At 31.7% G+C, this 20,009-nt stretch overlaps 3 protein-coding genes across 4 annotated transcripts; all 3 read right to left on the bottom strand.

Annotated features, from left to right (window-relative positions):
• Positions 1-1,932: 1,932 nt before the first annotated feature.
• LOC105785521 (light-harvesting complex-like protein 3 isotype 1, chloroplastic) lies at positions 1,933-3,595 on the bottom strand. Its single transcript, XM_012611621.2, has 3 exons — positions 3,060-3,595; positions 2,838-2,975; positions 1,933-2,436 (listed from the first exon to the last, which is right to left on the bottom strand). Exons 1-3 carry the CDS (start codon positions 3,406-3,408, stop codon positions 2,177-2,179), a joined length of 747 nt encoding a protein of 248 aa, XP_012467075.1. The 5' UTR covers positions 3,409-3,595; the 3' UTR covers positions 1,933-2,176.
• A 120-nt stretch (positions 3,596-3,715) lies between these two features.
• On the bottom strand, positions 3,716-7,634 carry LOC105785542 (mediator of RNA polymerase II transcription subunit 31). Its single transcript, XM_012611648.2, has 7 exons — positions 7,318-7,634; positions 7,098-7,195; positions 6,317-6,413; positions 6,072-6,150; positions 4,856-5,143; positions 4,648-4,708; positions 3,716-4,002 (listed from the first exon to the last, which is right to left on the bottom strand). Exons 1-6 carry the CDS (start codon positions 7,362-7,364, stop codon positions 4,691-4,693), a joined length of 627 nt encoding a protein of 208 aa, XP_012467102.1. The 5' UTR covers positions 7,365-7,634; the 3' UTR covers positions 3,716-4,002; positions 4,648-4,690.
• Positions 7,635-9,504: 1,870 nt separating this feature from the next.
• LOC105785530 (polyadenylate-binding protein 1) lies at positions 9,505-13,008 on the bottom strand. 2 transcript variants are annotated; one of them, XM_012611627.2, is made up of 6 exons: positions 12,666-13,008; positions 12,453-12,555; positions 12,157-12,227; positions 10,883-11,074; positions 10,682-10,806; positions 9,505-9,891 (listed from the first exon to the last, which is right to left on the bottom strand). In XM_012611627.2, exons 1-6 carry the CDS (start codon positions 12,813-12,815, stop codon positions 9,846-9,848), a joined length of 687 nt encoding a protein of 228 aa, XP_012467081.1. In that variant the 5' UTR covers positions 12,816-13,008; the 3' UTR covers positions 9,505-9,845. The 2 variants fall into 2 exon arrangements, with proteins under 2 accessions (XP_012467081.1, XP_052489944.1); XM_052633984.1 differs by having other exon boundaries at positions 12,162-12,227; positions 12,666-12,815.
• Between the last annotated feature and the right edge of the window lie 7,001 nt (positions 13,009-20,009).

Raw genomic sequence — 20,009 nt, 5'->3', positions numbered from 1 at the left:
TACAATATAATAAATAATAATATACTTCAAAAAATCTCAATTTTATCATGCATATGCCGCCTCATTTATGGGACTTTGCATATTTACCTATTTAGTCCTTTTAACTTTTCTTTAATCTATAATTAAACTTTTACCCTTGTTGCAATTTAGTCCTTTTAATCAATTAACCATCGAACATTAAAATACTTAACGAAACTTTAATACTACCCTAATGACACTCCGTAAATATTTATAAAAATATTTACAACTCAGTTTATATTATCGAGGTCTCGATACCTTGTTTTTGACCCAATTTGCCTAATAATTTCTTTTAAATCACAAAATTCACTAATTTAAAAATATTTCTAAAATCACACTGAACTTATAATTATTAATTAATAAATTTTTCTAACGTTTTCATCAGATTTAGTGATCTCAAATCACTATTCTGACACTACTGAAAATTGGGCTGTTACAAAAATATTGTTTTTCAATTTTTAAGGGGTCTAAAAAAATTAGCTTTTTAAGGGTTCAAAATTTTTGTTAACAACTTTTAAAGGGTCTAAAAAAAATTTTCTCCAACTTTTAAGGAACTTAAAACCCTATTTTATTGTTTTGTCTGGGGCTCAAAAATGTTAAGAACGAGCTTGGTATGGTCATTGTAACCAATACAGCAAGACGTAGGTTTGAGTGCGTGAAGTGCATTATCCTCTTATTTTTAGGTTGGAGAAGGACTTTAGATAATTCTAAACATTGTATAGAAAAAGCCATATAATTAAAATCTATAATAAAATTATTTGAAAAAAAAATCTAAATTGATCTAAAAATGTCGCCTTTTGATAAATAAAAACATTAATATATTTTGTTTTTACGAGTGTTTGCCTTTGCCTTTTCTTTTACTTTAATTCACGTGAAATTAAATGTTTTTGGTTGCCCTTCAAACAAATTATCTAATACCTTCGATTCTAAGTCAGATTTGAAAACTTATCATAAAAGCTTAGTATTAATAACTCACTTTTTAACTCAAACTCGAAAACTAGGACATAAGTAAGATGGAGATAAAATATAAAATTTGACAGATAAAAATAAAATTACATGTTACTAAAATTATATTATTATTAATTTTTAAGGTAAAAACATTTTTACCAATAAATATAAATGTTAGGACGAAGTCAAAATTTTGTTTGAGAGGTTGGATTTATGTAATATATTTTTACGAGAGTTAAAATGTAATTTCACGAGATTATAATTAATTTATATCTTTATAATTTTTATAGAACAAAATCGAAATTCTACATTTTAAGGGGTCTAGTGTCTAGCGTCACCCTTGACGTTGGGTTCAATAGTAAAACGCATGGCACTTCTAAGGAAAGATTGTAGGTTTAAACCTTGAAAATTATATTATTAGGATGGATAGCTTTGAACCTCAAATATAAACAATAAAATAGACTTGAAGCGCACCAAAAATTAATCATTTTTTAGAGGGATTAAGAAAAATTTCCCATTTAATAGGATACAAGGCTCATTTGAATAAAAAAAGATTTAAACCTAAAATGACCCAAACCACCTAAACAAGTAATCGAAATAACTCAATTTGAAGACCCCGAACCCAAAATGACCTAATTCAAAATGAATCAACTTAAGTTGGTTTGATCCAAAACCAACTTGGACCATCTAATTGGTTGTAATCTAGATTCAAATTATTATAGTATTTTTTGACACAATAATAAATTTAACTTTTTAATGTTTACATTTTTATCAATTCGGCCTTTATTTATTTTAGCTAAATTTGACCTTGTAATCTTTTTAACAAGAATATTGAATAAAATGTTAAAATGTTAAAATTTTGAACATGACAATCCGCGTATACTTTATACTATTATTTTTATAATTTTTAATTATTTATACTGTCAACGTGTGTTGTCACACACAACAACGTTATTAAAAAGTTAATATTTCAATTAACATTTCTATTAAGAAAAAGATTTGACTCTTTAGTCAAAGATTAAATCACAATGCAGACACTGATTGCGTAAAAAGAAACTTAACCAAATAAAAGCTGTTTTACAACATTGTAAGCAACCAAACTAAAACTCCCATAATTCCCATTTATAACAAATAAGCATCTCTGGCTGCAAATCATATCAAATTTGGCAATCACAAAATAAAAATTTAACCAAATTATTTGTAAACCTTTTTAAGAGTTTCCAGTTTTGTCTGAAGAACTTGCAGTTTCATCTTTCCAGGACGCTTGCCATTGTTTATCGTAGTAAGTAACTTCATCAGCAAGCTTCCTCAGGTTATCAAAATCTCGGGTTTTCCTCAATAAAACGATACCAATCACTGTCATAAACAATGCTGTTTTGCAAATGAAGTTTCCTGTTTGGCCGATTAAATCCATCCCCGTTAAACCGTCCACGACATATGCAGAGAAGAACCCTATCATCGCAGCTCGACCTGCAATGATTAATTTCAATGGAAGAAGATGAAGAGAGATGATTATATAACTTTGAAAAAAGTAACAAAAATAGGTGAAAGTACCATAAAGGTCATTGTACTAGGAGATCGATTGCATTTTGTCTCCTCTACTCAAAAAAAGAATAAATTAATCTTTATAAGTTAAATAAAAAAGCAAATTGGTTTTTCTGTTAAAAATTCCATCCATATGTTTTCTGTTAAAAGCTGGTCCCATGTTAGCATAAGGTACATGTGGTACGCTACATGTAACTGTTTGATTATTTCGTCAGGCTATTTGATCTAATGTAAAAGTATTAATTTGTCCATTTTTTAGTAACATAAGTAAAATGCAATCTAACTCCAACTACAAGCCTCCAAGATACTTTTATCAACAAAAATACCATTGAGCAATTCAGCCTCTGGAAGATGAGTTCTCATGAACCATGCCCACCAGGGTATGATTGAGCTTCTAAACTGGACTGGTTCTTGGTTTGAACAAGTTTCTGGGTACATCTCCAAGTATTTTCTCCTCTTTGCTTCTATAAAAACCAGCAAAAAGCTTGCATTAATGGAGTCTCGTAAACATATCAAAATCAGTAACAAATATTAATGGAAAAGCTTACCTGCAACAATCACACTATCCCAATCCATCCTACCATTTCTAACAAACATATTCAAATCCCATGTCCCGTTCTTCCACCGTTCGTCACTGAACTTCCGAGCAGAGGATTCAATCTCGAACTTGTTCGCTGACTTATCTTCAAGACCCTCTGAGTTTTTAATTTGTGGAGATGGTTTATCTTTTTCGTCGATTTTAAAGCCTTTCTGACCTTCAACATCAATGGTGACAGCATCGATAGCTTGCTTTGTCCCTAGAGAATAAGCTGGTTTGGTTTGTGCATGTTGCTTCTTGGTAACATGATGTGAACTGCAAGCTCTTTGTAAGGAAGCAGACATGGCAATGGAAGCCATTGTTGTTCTAAGATAATGTTTTTCCCCCCTTTGCTTCTTTGATGTTCTCAGAAGCTCTTGTGGGGGAAAAAGGTAGACAACCTGCCCATACTTTAATAAAAAAGCAATATCATCTTCCCATAACTTTCTGTCAGAAGAGTTACGGGAATGTTTTGGTTTTATTTTACCTTTTTTTTTTTGGTCTATTTTTGCTCTAATAGGGTAATGAATTTATCCAGTAAAAATATAATTTATGCCAAAATATAAAATGTATAAGCGAAATTATATTTGATTTAGTAATAGTTGAAATGATCTTCAAAGCTTTCAATGGCATGATAAGAAGCAATGCATTTAAACAATAATAGTAGCTTTTAGAAGGCATGACAAAGGGCACTAAAAATTCAATCTAGCATCATAGTTTATACTTTGTGGTAACCACTACAAAATAAGTCGAAAAGGATTTAAATGCCGATGGCTACCCCAATACTAAATCGGTCTTTTACGGTGGTATAGCGATGATCTCTAACAATAATGCCACAATAATAAGATGATTCCACCGTTTCCTATGTGTTACTGTTCATCCGCAAATGGCTCCCCGAGTAATGGTCAATGAACCTGCACAATGGTTCTATGTTATTACAGATCTGATGTGATAATACCAACAGCAGCAAAAGCAGGGATATAACAAATAGCCTTCTGTGTTTCACTTGAACATTGATCAGTGTCAATATATCGCAGAAATCAAGCATACATAGTGACAAGCCCTTGGTGTAATGTAAAAGTTCAGGTAAAAGTACCATGGAGAGCTCTGTACTAGGAACCAAATTACATTTTGCTCCCTTTACTAAAAAAAAAAAGAGCAAATTACTCCATTTACATTAGATCAAAGTGCAAACTGATCCTTTTTGTTAAAAAATTTATCCATTTCTATTGTTAAAAATTGAGTGGCTAACGAAATAACTAAACAATTACGTGTAGTGTATACCTCATGCTATGTACAGGGGGCAATTTTTAACAGTAGAAATAGGTGAAATTTTTTATAGAAGCTCTTTAATCTTACATACAGGGACTAATTTGCCCATTTTTTGAGTAAAGGAGGCAAAATCCAATCTCACTCCTAGTACAAGGGCCTCCATGGTACTTTTACCAAAAGTTCATAATAGCTAATGTGAATGTTATAAGTCACTAAAACATAATTTAGATATTAATCAGTATAGTAGGGCTTTGACTTTATGAAATATAAGAACATAAGACTGTTACCTCATGAAATATACATCCTGCTACTTTCAACATAGATGGTTGGTCAATTTAAGCTTCTTTCCTGTGATAATCAAAGTGATATTCATCAGAATCAGGGTCTTTAAGGTCCTCCATGGAAGGATCAATATATATATATATAATATGCATTTATTCATTAAAAGTTCTCAAATGAACTAATAAGTTAAGAATTTTAGAGGTACAAACTTACATGCTTCCTTTTTCTTCGATCGATTCCACTATTTCTCATATCATTTTTTGCAAGAGCAGATCCGGAGGGAAGACCATAAGGCATTGGAGAATGAGTTGAAGCAGGAGCTGGAGGAGCAGTAGTCATAGCGATATTGCTAGCTGGCAAAGACTGCTGAGGTGGAGCACTAGCAGGAGGCAGGGGTGCAGGTGTAGGAACTTCTTCGGGAGGAGGCTTAGGCAAAATGAACTTCAACCGATTGTTTCGGTAGTTCTTCCAGAAGAAAAATTGCTGTCTATGTGCCACTTCCTATAAAATTTTGGTACAAAAATGAAAAGACATCCCAAAAGTAGATGCGAAACCAGATTGATATCAAATAGTAGTACATATTAAATTTTTATTGTGCATATAGTTTACTAGACAATATCCAGTTAATCAAATCATACTGTTGTGTTATGCCAGAAAATATCCGGTAAAAAGACCTCTACAGTCTTTCTCAATTTTGAAATTGAGAAAACTGGTCCCTCTCAAAAAAATTGTAGCAATTTAATCTCTCAATTTCAAAAGTGAGCAATTAAGGATAATTAATCACAACATTAATGTCTTTGGTCAATTGTACATTGATTGGTATAACAACAAATATAGCTCTTGACATGTTTTGTCAATTTGGTCTAGATTTTAAAAAATTCAATAAATTTAACCTCAACATTTACACATTTGCACATTTACATAAATATTACAAGCTAAATTTGTTAAATCATTACCAAATTAACAGAATGTGTAAACTTTAAAGGCTAAATTTGTTATTATACCAATCAAAATTATGTACAATTGGAAGAAAAGCAATCAAAATTAATTGTCCTTAATTGATCACTTTCGAAATTGACAGGGATTAAATTGCTTTGGTTTCTTTTAAAGGGACCAATTTGCTCAATTTCGAAATTGAGAGAGACTAGAGAGGTCTTTTTACTAAAATATCCCACTTAACATCTACAACTTGTTTGATGCAAAGCATATAACGAAAAATAACTTTAGAGCCTTATAAAAACAACTGCATTACTTTATGATTATCACTGTCGGCATCAGGTCAATAATAATCTTTTTTCTTTTTTTGCATGAGCTCATGGTCTTAACTAGGGGACCCCTAAGACCTTTAATACAAACGATACAAACATGAATTTCAATGTGATAACAATTATTAGGCTAATAGCATGAGCAAGAAGCATTAGAGCCGAACCTTGTTGGCAGGATGTGCCATTGCATTTCGGAAATTTGCATTTTGAAGAAGTTCAAGGAAATATAGACAATGAGGATACCTGCAATCATCTTTTTACTTAAGTTCATGTGTCACATAAAAAACCCCAAAAGAGGAAACTATAAATTATGGAGCTATTACTCATCATTTATCATGTAGTAAAACGTATTTTAGTTTAAAGGAATTCAAGCCTAAAGTATCACAAGGAGAGCTTTCAAGTTGCTGACATGATAAATTTTATGTACTCCGGTCGTTGCCAGTATTGAAGATATTTCAAGTATCCAATAAATGCCTCATCTTCAAAATAGCGGTTTTGAGCCAAATCTACATCACAAATTAATGAGCAAGTATCAATGAAGAATGCATCCATTTTCTGAAATCAACAAATGAATACAAAACAAGTAAAAAGGAATGAAGCATAGGCAAAAATACATCAAATGAATAAGATTAATTAAATTTTGACACAATGAACGGCCCAATCTACCCAATGTGTCGGCGTGTTTGAGTATTAATTCAGGTTGCATTTGACCTGACAATTGGTGGGTTGCCTTGGTTTTGAGTTCAGTCAATCTGAATCAAGTCCATTCTGATTTTAAAATTTTAGAGTCATTTTGTGTGAGTTCAATTTTGGGTTCAAGCTGAAGCAATTAAAAAAGAATGAAGCACAGACAAGTCAACAACACAACTAATGAATAAGATTAACTAAAATTTTGACACAATGAACAGCCAAATCTATCCAATGTGGGAATGAGGTCAAGCATTAGTTCAGGTTGCATTCGACCTGTCAATCGGGTGAGCTGGGTCAAATTGTTTGGGGTTCGGGATGATCAGGTCAGGAGTTCGAATCGGAATTGATATGTCTAGGGTTCTTTTTCTATATATATATATATATATAAAGCTGATAAAAATTCTTCTCCTTTGATGAATTTAACAACACAAACAGCAAAAGAACTCAATTTTGACAAATTTCGCAGGTTAACCCTAATTTACAAGGAATTTGGTACTTACAGTGGATATAAGTAGGGTTGGCAAGGCACTGCAGGAACTCCAATTCGAGTAAGAATCGTTGCCGCCCATCGTCTGGATCCTTGTACACGTTTTTGGGCCTAAAAAATCATCCATTTATTCCAAAAAGAAAAAAAACAAAAAGCAGGTAATGTTACATATTCCTCTCACAAATTCTGTTAAACGAGACGAGGAAATGAAAGCAAAAGAGATATAAGCTTACGAGGAAGGAGTATCGGAAGCGTTGTCACTTTCTTTAGTGGAAGCCATTGATACAACAACCTTCACTCAAATATGAAAAACAGAGAAAAGGCGGTGATTCAATTTTAGCTACGGTTGATCAGTCGATCAATGCCATACAGTGAAGTTCAATGAATCTCTCAATGATTTCAAAACCCCAACCCTAGATATAACAAAACAATTAAATCTTAGAAATTCAATTGTTTCAATACAAACAAAATGGCTTAAAAACTGGATTCGGAGGGAATCGGAGATTGGAGCGAAGCTAAGGGAGAAACAATGGTTCCCTTTTAAGGAATTCGTCAAGTAAAGTCTGATCGGTCCAAGCCCGTTACGTATTAACAAATTATATTATTTTTCAACAGTCCCTAATTTTTGTTTAAAATTACATTTTGGTCATTTAGCTAAACTTTTGAAAGTTATGTAGTAGGTAATAATGGTATTAGATTATTACATTTTAATCACTGATGCATTAACATATGTTACTACGATAATGTGACACGTTAATCGAAAGGATTAATAACTAATTTGATCCTTGAATTATTATTAAAATATCATTTGAATACATTAAGAATTTGTCTTAATAATAATTCTAAAAATATCAACAAATTCTAATAAAAACTTAAATTCATATTTTTAAAATAATTATAAAAATATTAGTTATAATTTCAAATATTATAATTTTAAGATTTTAATATTTTATGATAATTTTAGATTTTTCTAATTTTTAGAATTATTGATAAGAAAATGCTAAATGTATTAAAATAATATTTCAACAAATTTTAAGGGCCAAATTAGTTATTAACCTTTGAGTTAATGTGTAGTGATCAAAATATAATAACTCAATATCATTAATGATTATTACGAAATTTCAAATAAAATTTAAAGATTGTTGGTGTAATTTACCCTTTTATCTATTTTAAGAACTATTGTTGCTGTAACGGTGTCAACAAAATTAATAGAAATTATATTATTATTATCTAGTTAATACAGTTGCTCTTGTAACAATCATAACGTGAGTTGATTAGTTTAAGATTTGTATAAAAAATTATTTTTTTAAATGAAATAATTATCATTATTTAAATCAATCTAGTTAAAGTGTTTCACTTAATTCAACTAATGGTGAGTTTAGATAGGCGGGTACGGTACGGTTCGTTTAACTTATTTTTTGTCTCACGTTACAGTATCGCTATAATATCTAATCTCATCGCCACCGCTATTTTTATACTCCACTCCAAACCCACCCTAAATTATCCTCTCAAGCTTGAAATAAGACTAATACTTGAAAAGAAAGTTTGAACAAAAATATTGATACAAAGATAAAATTAGCTCTAAAAATTTATATTTTTTTGTCAATTTAGTCTTTAATCCTTTTTGAGCTAAGTTTTGCCCTCAACCGTATAAAATGGGTTAAATTTAACATTCAACTTTTTAAAAAGAGCCAGATTACATTTTTATTAGAAATATGAACTAAAAAAATTAAATTTCTAAACATGAAAGCCTGCACGTTAATCCACAAGTAACTCATGTTTTTTTAAAAAATTATCAACTTTTATATATTTATTAAAATACTATTTTTTAAATTTTGAATATTTTATGAAATTTAAGTTATTTAACATAGAATATAAGATATAATGTTACGTCAACATAAATTACATGTGAATTGTTATACAAACGCTAATCGACATCATTATGCCAAATTCTTTTGAACGATTAATGGATAAATTTAACTAAAAAAGAATAATGGCTAAATTGATAAAAAATATAAATATCAAAAGCTAAATTTATTATGCCAAAATATTATCTAAAATATAAGCTGTGAAAAAACTAAATCCAACTCAAGCCTGCCAGACTTATTTATTTTTATTTTTATACTATATATTTATATCATATAAGAATTAAACATATAATAATATAAAAATAAAAATATTAAAAATATTTACTCTTAAATTTAATAAAAGCATATTAAATTATTAAAATTTAAATTAAAAAACATATATCATTTTTCAAAACTAAAAAAACAAAAAAAAAAAAACTTGAATTAGCCAATGACAAAAAGATTGAGGAGCTAAGACAAAATTTGAGGCACATATTTAGAGCCCCAAAAGCGTTTTATCCCTTAAAGCCCTCAACTTCCAGTAATTCATTGGAAACTATAGCAACAAGCAACTGCAAACTGCTAACCTTTCTCTGCATTTATAATGTCTATGCGAAAGTCGTGTTACTTTAGCAAACAAGAATCTCCAACATAAACACATCAACACCCAGAAAATTAAAAACTCTCGAAATATTTCACTACAACATTTGCATGTTTGCCTCATTTCTCCCTGATGAATCAAATCATATGCAAGGTCAAATGAACGGATCCCTCCATGTTACATATTTGCCCTTCGGTAAGTAAATCGCAGTTCGACTTTCTCCCTCTGTGCTACATACCAACGCTACGACCATTATAAACTAGAAGTAATGCTCTTCTCAAAATTTGCAACATCCAACAACGTGAGATCCATCCTAATATGGCCTGTATCTGGTTGGCCGCCTAAACCTTGGAACCCTCCTGAAAATGAGGTTAACAAAGTTGATATATTCGATAACAAGGTTATCAAGAGGAAAAAATCGCATTCAATTCTTTCAAGTCTCAACAGATTACTGTTGAGCAGAGTAACTTTTTCAGGAAAAATCTTCAAAGTGTCATCCGTCCGACAGCCGAGCTCAAGTGGTACCAGACTTGAAAGTATGTGGCTTATATCCCTCCCTTAGGTTGGTTAGAATCCTCCCACACATAGGTGACTAACATAATTATTGTTACTCATTATATTGATACCTCTCCTCTGAGCCTTGCAGGTTGTATCTCCACCAACCGAGGCCTTTCCCTCCATGAACCCTACAGTGCTCTTAACAGAAGAGGGAGACAAACCCCAACACAGGAAAAATATCTTACCATCATTGGGGGTTTGGCCGGCTGCCCGGCAGATGACATTTCGAAGATTTATCCCGAAGGAATCAGCCCCTTCAACAATTACAAAGATCAGATAGAAGATTCAAAAATGCTAGACACCAAGCAAATCAAATTACTGTCAGGAAGGTGGTTTGGAACCCCTATAGCAAAAAAGCTTAAAGCTTAAACATTAGAGGCATAGCAAATGCAGGATAGCAGAGATCATAATAGGCATAATTTCTGAGCAACGGGAGATCGTTTCACTTCCATGCGTCTAATGCGGAAAAAACAGAGGGTTATAGAAAAACCAACAGCACTAGCTAAAAAAGGCATGCAGAGTTACTGAACATATCAAGTTATCTTTTTTCTTATGCTACAACCAAACAAAGAAACATATTTCCACGCTTACCCATAGCTATATGGAGGATAGAAAACAGGACCAGGCATAAACGGTCTTCGGGAGCGGAAATATGGGTTGGGTCGCCTTCCTCGATATTGTTTCATTCCAGGAACATTTGTCCTCTTTGCAGAGACCTGTGAGCAAACCAAACACACTTTTATCAACATGCAGTTTAGTTAATGAAGTAATAATCCAAATCAAGTTATAAACCTTCAACTGACGACCATGCAATTCTGTTTCATTTAACAGCAGAGCATTTTGAACAGCGTCGATTTCAACAAATTCAACGTAGGCGAATCCTTTAGGTTGACCAAACTTGTCGGTCAAAATTGTCACTCTGTTAACTGTTCCACAGGATTGGAAATGCTGCTGAACTTCCTCAGGTGTACATGAGTAGTCTACCTGTTGTTAAAACGATATATAGAAAGAAACAAAGGGTTAGCGCACATTGAGTTACACTACGTTACATCGGAATCATTTATTAATTGTACACCTCAACAATCCAGAAGTTGCCTAAAAAAGCCAAACAACATAAAACAGCATATGAAAAGCAGCATCAGTATTCCTCAAAATAAGTTCACATCAGTCAAATTTGTTTAAATCACATTGACTTGTTATAGGTAAAATACCATGGAGGTCCATGTACTAGGAGTCAGATTACGTTTTGACACCTTTACTAAAAAAATGGGCAAATTAATCCTTGTCCATTAGATCAAAGAGCAAACTGGTCCATTTTGTTAAAAATTCCATCCATTTCTACTATTAGAAACTAGCGTGGCAAACAAAATAACCAGACAGTTATATGTGACATGTCACGTGTACCTCATGCTGACATTCAGGGACCAGTTTTAACAGCAAAAAAGGATGGAATTTTTAACAAAAGGACCAGTTTGCTCTTTGATTTAACGTACAAGGACTAATCTACCCGTTTTTTAGTAGAGGGGATAAAATGCAAATGGACTCTTAGTACAAAGGCCTCTATGGTACGTTTATCACTTGTCATATTATCCATGGATATGCACATAACAACTATGTTACTTGAACTCGGGTGTGAGTATCGGATAAAGGTATGTGTCCAACACGGATAAAATCAGATTTTTCTAGTTTTCCATGTGTTTAGAGGATCCATGAAGGTCACATCCCCATATTCATCTGTTGGACACGAATGATGGAGATGGGTTCTTCAAAACAAGTAAAGAGTCAAAGCAATATAGCATAACAAAGCATTTCAAGCCACAAAATATGCACAAGCATAAAACTGAATTAGGTTGAAGGGATCAAACTGGTAAAACTCATCCTACATCCTTATTAGTCACACTTAAAGCAGATTCATAATTTCAGTTTTGCTTATAAGTAAATCTCATCATCATTCATCAAGACATTAATTAGATAGCAGATAAGGTAATCGTCACGATTTAGCCAAATAAACAAATAAAGAAGATTCAGAATTTAAAAAGACATTGGAAAGGGTTGATAAACCTCACATTACCAACATAAATCGAGCGCGAATCGACTTCCTCCTTTTCAGCTTGAGTTGCAGAAGCACCTGAGGAATCTTCATATGCATCCAAGAAAATGAAAGTAAAACCAAATCAGTTTATTAGAAATAACAGTTCATTAGACATAACAATTCACACACACAATATTCCATAATCCAAAAATAAACATTCAAATCTATAACAGAGAAGTTCAATTTTATTTTCAAAATTAACAAGTTAATTTTTTTCATCAATTTATGTCGAAGTTGTTAAAAAAAAACCCAAAAATTCAGATAAAAAACCTTGGACAGCGCCCATTTCCTTCTCGACTTTAGCTTGCATTTCACGTAAAGCTCCGGCCTCATCCTCGATCTCTTTAAGTCTCTTTTTCATGTCCTCCAAATCCTAAAAATATTATTATTTTAATAAAAAGCGCTTTTGATTAGACAAAAAGCTCAGCTAGAGCTAAATTTTTTTAAAAAAAAGAAAAGAAAATCAAGAAACAAGGGAGTGACCTTGGAGTTGGAATTAGGATCGTGCTCAAGATCATGTTCGTTGCCTTCGTAGTCTTCAGCTCCACCAGACATGTCAGCGTCCACCTCTCCTTCCTCATCGGGAATCTCCCCTCCGTACACCTCGTGCTCTTGCTCTTCATGTTGCTCCATGCTCTCACTCTTTCGGGTGTTGAGAGTGAAAGTTTGTCAAATTAGGGTTTTGAATTTAGGTTTTTGCTTTTTCAATGGAATTAAAAGAAATTAAAGAAAACAACGGTGAGCCTGAGATTCGGCGCCGGCGTGTGCCTTCGATTAATTTTCAATACGAAGATCGACGGATGATAATGGAGAAAGAAGGTAAATTTTGTAGTTTTCAGTAATCATTGAGGGTAGGTTTGGGCTTCACTTTCATGAGGCCCAATCCTAGAGTCCATTGTCTCTGACCTCTTCTTATAGTTTATCAATTTTTAGCTTTTGTTAGATAAAGACATCATATGCAATATTAGTTAAAGTAAACTACTAAAATAGTCAATTTTGTTTCCTTTAGGTTACATTTTAGTCATTTATGTTTAAAATATTACGTTTTAATCACTTATGTTAACGTGTTATAACATTTTAGTCACTGAGTCATTAATTGTTGTTAATGATGTAATGGTAAGCTGACGTGACACGTTAAATTATCATTTCAAACAAAAATTTTAGGTTAAATTATACAATTGGTCTCTATATTTTTTCGTTTTGAGCAATTTAATTTTTTTTATGTTAAAAGAGATGGAAAAAGAAGGAAAATAGAGGGAGAAGCATAAAAGACTAGAAAATGGAGAAGAAAAAAAAGAGAAAGTTGAAAGAACATAAAAGAAAAAAAAAACTGCTCAAAACGAAAAAAATATGGAGATCAATTGTATAATTTAACCTGAAATTTTTGTTTGAAATGATGATTTAACGTGCCACATCAGCTTACCGTTACATCGTTAATGGAAATTTATGGCTCAATGACTAAAATGTTACAACGCGTTAACGTAAGTAACTAAAACGTAATATTTCAAACATAAGTGACATGTAACCTAAAAGAAATAAAAGTGACTATTTTTATAGTTTACCCTATTAGTTATAGGGAAATTATATGGTAAACTAACACCCGTACCAAAGTAAATTTGTTTTTCTGTTATTATAAAAAGTTATAAAATAATGATTCAATTATTTAATTATTTTTTATTAGCCATTAAATTACTAAAGAGAAGATAAAAGATAATATATAAAATTAGCATAATAGTAACTTTAATTTTTAATATTTATAAATTTTTATCAATTTAGTCTTGATTTTAAAAAATTAACCCTAAACATTTACATCTTGTGTAATTTGATATTTTTTGCGTTTTTTCTTTGTGACATTGAGGGTTTTAAATTTTTGGTGTTTCCATTTTTTTTATATATTTCCATCAAAATTAGCTGATAAATTTGTTTTTTTAGTTTTTTAGGTGAAAGGGTCACAAAGAAAACAAAACTCCAAAAAATACCATATTACACAATGCTTAAATGTCAAGGATTAAGAACCAAGACTAAATTGACACAATGTATAAATGTTAAGGATTAAAATTACTATTATGCCTATTTTAAAAATTGGCACATCATATTCCCATTAGCAATTTAATGACAAGTGACCAAAAAGACAAAATCGAATAGTTGAGTGACTATTTTGTAACTTTTCATAATCGAGTGACAAAAAAAAAAACTTATCAATAATTTGGCGACTATTGGTGACCCTAATTATATTTGTTACATCCAAGTCCGACCTTCATTATATTACCTAGAATAGATAAGGATGGCAAAAAAATCCAAATTCGATGGATTTTGACCCGACTCAATTTGTTAGAGTCAAATTATTTTTTTGAAAAATCGAATTTGAGGCGGTCGAAGCAAGTTAAATTAGAAAAATAGGTAAATCGGGTTTGAGGTAAATCCAGGCCGCCAAGATATTTACAAAAATGCATTTGATATATATATTGCTTTCAATATGCATATTTATTAAGTTTTAAGTCTAAACTCAAAAACAATAAAAAAAAACTTACTTCAACATAAAAAAAATAAAACAATTAAAAAATATAATTTTATTTGCTTCAAAATAAAAAAAAAATTGAATTAAATTTGGGTTGAGTTGGTCGGAGTTGGGCCTCTTATTAAATTTTGGTTTTATGGCAAAATTTTTTCTTAAGAGTTGGCGTCGGGTCGAGGCGGGCAAAAATCCGCCTCACCTCGCTGCCATCCCTAAGTATACATCACCTAATGCTTTAAGGTAGAATTTGGCGAAACTTGGTCTTGTTAGAAACCTAATATCATCCTTGCTAAGCGCCATATCACATTAAGTGGACCTATGTAATCCCAAAATATAGTGTTTCCAAGTATCTCACATCGACTCCAATAGTACTGTTCTTAGTTGATAACTTGTCACTTTACCATCTGTATCTATGAGGTAAAGTGCTTGATGACTAGGACCCACAACAAGCCAACCTGTAACACCCCACACCTGATCCGAATGTGTGATGTCATATTATGTTGCAGAAGCATCTTAGGCTATCTTATTACATAACCACAAATTTTAATTCATAATTATCAGTCAATTCAATTTAAACATTTATCATACTCACACATATGCATTCATCATGTTTAGAATTCAATTAATTATATTACGGGGTTATGAAGTGTCAAATTTAAAGTTAGGACTCCAATCCAACTCAATTGTCAAATTTCAATGTAGTGTTTCGAGACAGGGTCTTATTTTATTTTTGAAAATTTAATTTTGATGTTAATATGTCTCGAGATACTAAAAGTTGTGTCTCGAGACAATGCCCCTTATGCCTCGAGATTGGGTATTGATACCAACCTCCCCTGTTTTCTTATTTTAGCTTCAATGAGTTCTCGTCTCAAGGTAGAGGCCACTCTATCTCGGGACATAAATGAGGTTGTCTTGAGACTAGCTTAGTAAGTCTTGAGACATCAAGCTTTAGATTTAATAGTAAGATCAATTTTATTCAAACGATCTCTGAGATATGATCTTTCTATCTTGAGGTTAAATGGCAATCTAACTTAAACCACACGTTTTTAAACCATTCCTATTTACACCTAAAACTTATCCTAACATTTCACCGATACTTAATCCTCAAATTGGCACATGCAGACACAATTTAACTTCTTCAAATCATAGCAATCCATGCTTAACTAAATACTCTGTGTAGCAAACCTCATATCAACTAACATAATTGTCTACTAATCACAAAATGAAATCCTACAAACACTCAATACATTGAATTATCAACCTAAACAACAAGCCAAAAATCAATCTAGGTACATGCCAAAAATAAAAAATGGAAATATACCTACAAGTAGACAACAAATTGATTTCTAAGTTGAGTTGTCGAGTGGAATGCTGTACAATTTCTATTCTATGACAACTCTCGTCCGAAACTTGCACATGAAAACAAGCATAACCACACACTAAGTATTGAATACTTAATAGTGCTAATATAATTCAAATTCAATACAATAATATTGAGCTAAATCAAATATGCAAAACAAACATCAAATTCTACTATATTACACTTTTTTTCTTTTTCATCATTATATCGATAATCATTTAATTTCTCCACATTTTTTTCATTCAATATTTCTTCAACGGTTCAAAATTTCATATAATTATGTACTCAATATCCAACATGTCATTTATCTTCACTTTTATTACTTATTAATTTCGGTCTTTATTATCTGACAATAGACATTAAGACAAACACTCGGATCTATATAACGAATGGTTCACGACCCTCTGGGAAATGAGACTGGTTTATTTTGCTATCTTAGATTGCCCGACAATGATGACTTTTAGTATTTGTTTATTCTATCATCCCACATTTTAATATTTGTCTGTACTGTTTATTTTGTCATTTCGGATTGCCCAATACTAATGACTAGTAAATCACTATACCAGTAATCCTATGACATACCAGCTATAACTGAACTACGTCTAACATCATTTAACGGGACATGATCGTTATTATTATCAATATAACTAATATCAACATGGTGCCAAGAACAAATACTTGTATCTATCAAGTATATACATGTGTATATATATATTTATTAAGCACCATCAACCATTCATAATTCGAGTACAATCACAGAACAATTAATTCAAAGTTTTTGGGGAAAAATATTGTTACCTCGGTATTTATTTCATATGCATCTATAGTCACCAGTTAATTTATAAATAAGTTGATGAAAATGAATTATAGAAGCATAAACCAAAAACGATTATTCGTCAATAACTTTGGCTTTTCTTTTTGTTTTAGTCTTACGTTGTCTTTAGCTATAAAATTAAATTTAAATACAAAATTCATTAATTACGATTCAAAAATAATGTACGATAATTTAAACATGAATGTATTTGTTACAATTTATTCTTTCAAAATTCCTAATGTCTAAAAAGCTCATATCTCATGATTTACCCGGTCGAATTTAAAGTCAATTTCATAAATATAGTACAAGAAGCTCCTATAACCATTATTTATTAACAAACCCAAAATTTTTATTTTTAACAATCGAGTCCCTATTACATAAACTTAACCAATTTCTTAAACAAACTTTCAACTTGAACCAACACATTCCTTAATTTTCTAACTTAATCCTAACTCAATCTAAACTCATTATTCAAGAATCCATCTCTATCCAAGCCAAATTTCATTAACATCCCCAACTTAAATAAAACTCAATAATAATTAAAATCTAACACTTGTGGACTAAGTTTAGATAATTAAGATTCCATAAAAATTTCAAAGAAAATGTATTGTTTGTCTTGGAATTTATGTCCAGACCAAGAAAAATTGAATTTTCTTTCCTTTTCTCTCTTCCACTCAGTACCGTAGTCCAGGACTACGATTTTTCTGAAATGGTAAAATTTTAATTTTAATTTTTTATAATTTATAAAATTTTAAATTAGTAATGATAAAATTATATTTTAGTCTCTAAAAAAATGATAAAAATATTTAACCTAACCCTTTAAAAATTATAAAAACATAAATTCACTACACCAAAACAAGTCTTTAGCGGCGTTTTTTTAGGCCTTTAGCGGCGCTTTTTAACGCCACTAAAGGTATTTGCGGCGCTTCCAGAAGCGCCGCAGAAAAGGCCTCTAACGAAAACGTCGCAAACGTTTGCAGCGTTTACAAACAAAAACGCCGCTAAAGACCATGTTCTTTAGCGGCGCTTAGAAAAAACGACTCTAAAGACCATGTTTTTTAGCGGCGCTTAGGAAAAAACACCGCTAAAAACAATGTTCTTTAGCGGTGCTTAGAAAAAAACGCCGCTAAAGACCATGTACTTTAGCGGCGCTTAGAAAAAAACGCCGCTAAAGATCATGTTCTTTAGCGGCGCTTTTATACAAAAATGCCACTATTTTTGAGATTTTTTTATATTAAATTTTTCATTTTTTCAGCCCTCTTGTAGCAACAAATCAAAAGTAACCAGATTTAAACCAGCCAAAAGCAATAAATTTATATAATATTTCAAATTAAACGAATAAAATAATATTAATATCAATAAATAAAAGTGAATTCATAGTATTTTTGCAAAAATGTTAAATGTTAAAATGATAAAAATATTTATGTCATACACTATGAAGGCGGAAGTTGCGACTGAAACATCTTCATCACAACTGAAGTCATTCTTGGAGTTCAATCATACTTTTGGCTCGCTTCGCTTCTCTTGCTGCAGCTTCTGCTTCCCTCGCTGCCGCCTCTGCTTTAAGTTGTAGCTGGAGTTCTTCATATTTCCTTTGAACCTCAACTATGGTCGCTTGCATTTCAGCCATCTGGTCTTTCAACCTCTGAACTTCAGCTTGAGCCTGACTCCCCGAAGCCATGTATTGGTGGGAGCTGGATCCAAAATATTGGGTTGGGCTAACAAAAGATCCTTGAAATCGAACCCGACCATACCTTTCAGGACCCAAAACTTCAGTAATAATCCGGTTATCAATGTCTTCAAGATGAACAGAACTATCACTAGAAGCAATTGCTTCGTACTCCTCCTTTTTATCCTTTAGTTTTTCCTAATAAATAAATTACATAGTTAGGAACGCAATATTATATATTAAAAACATATGCAACATAACAATAGTCGCATTACAAGCAATGAATTAAACCATTAGAAAATAAACACTAAAATAACTAAAATAAGTCAAATCTTATTAAGTAAACGTACCATTATTTCACCGACTTGAGTCATGGGAGATCCATCTTTCTTCCTATGTAATTTCAAAAGTTGAAGGCGTCCAACTTTTGACCGCATTTACGATTCCTACAATATGGTAGTATAAATATTATTTAACAGAAAGTTATACATATTCGACAATATTAAAAAAATTAAAAATACCTCCGTCTGAGCTACACATGCAAAACTTCTCGACCCGGTTGTGTGGGTGAATTTTTGTTTCTGCACTTTTTTCCAACTTGTTCACGATCCTACGTTATGAAATTTTTAGTACGTAAATAGAAAATACTATAAACCAAAATAATTACAATAGTTTGGAAGTACGTCATACCTCGCCTTTCTTCGAATGCCAAAATCTAACCGCATCTTCCCATTGGTACCTCAACATACCCGGCGGGACATTTTGCAATTTCTCATCTAGGGTTGTTTTTGTTTTATAATAATTTTTCTTCAAAGTACTTTTATTGTCTCTCCATCTTTTTCCCAATGCCTTCTTTACGTAAGCATCCGAGACCTCTAAAGCAAACCTCGCCTACAAAAAACAAAAAACACAAGTTAATAAAGTAAATATAAATGAAACTATTTCCCAAGCATTACAGATGTCATTAACATTTTGTTACCTTAATATTATTGAGGGTTTGGTTTTTGTTGCTTTCGGGCATTTCATGCCATGACTCGTAGTTGATAGGCAACATATTTGGATTTCGTGCTAAAATGCCCATGTATCCTGCTAAAAGTCGAGCTTCTGATCCAACAGGCTGACCAAAACTGTTTCGTCCAACTTTGACACGCTCGACTGGATCTAACTCGTATAACTTTCTAAGTAGCGTACGTCCTCGACCTCTGCGCGTCCCACCATTTTCAGCTACAAATGGTATATTATAATATAAGAATTTGAAAAATAAATCAACTATAACAGAAACACACGCATGTAAATTAAACGTAAAATTACTTTGAACTTCTGTGATAGCTCGAAATAGGGCCTAATCGGAATAGTGGTTTCGTAACCACAAATCCGAAGTGAAATAATTTAATTTTATAAATTTTTATTAATTACTGATTGATTGAAATATTGTGTGAAAATATGGATAGAAAATTTTAATGATTTAG

Source organism: Gossypium raimondii, chromosome 7 (genome assembly GCF_025698545.1).
Source record: "Gossypium raimondii isolate GPD5lz chromosome 7, ASM2569854v1, whole genome shotgun sequence".
Classification (NCBI taxonomy): Eukaryota; Viridiplantae; Streptophyta; class Magnoliopsida; order Malvales; family Malvaceae; genus Gossypium; species Gossypium raimondii.
This window is presented reverse-complemented; position numbering and strand designations above follow the sequence as displayed.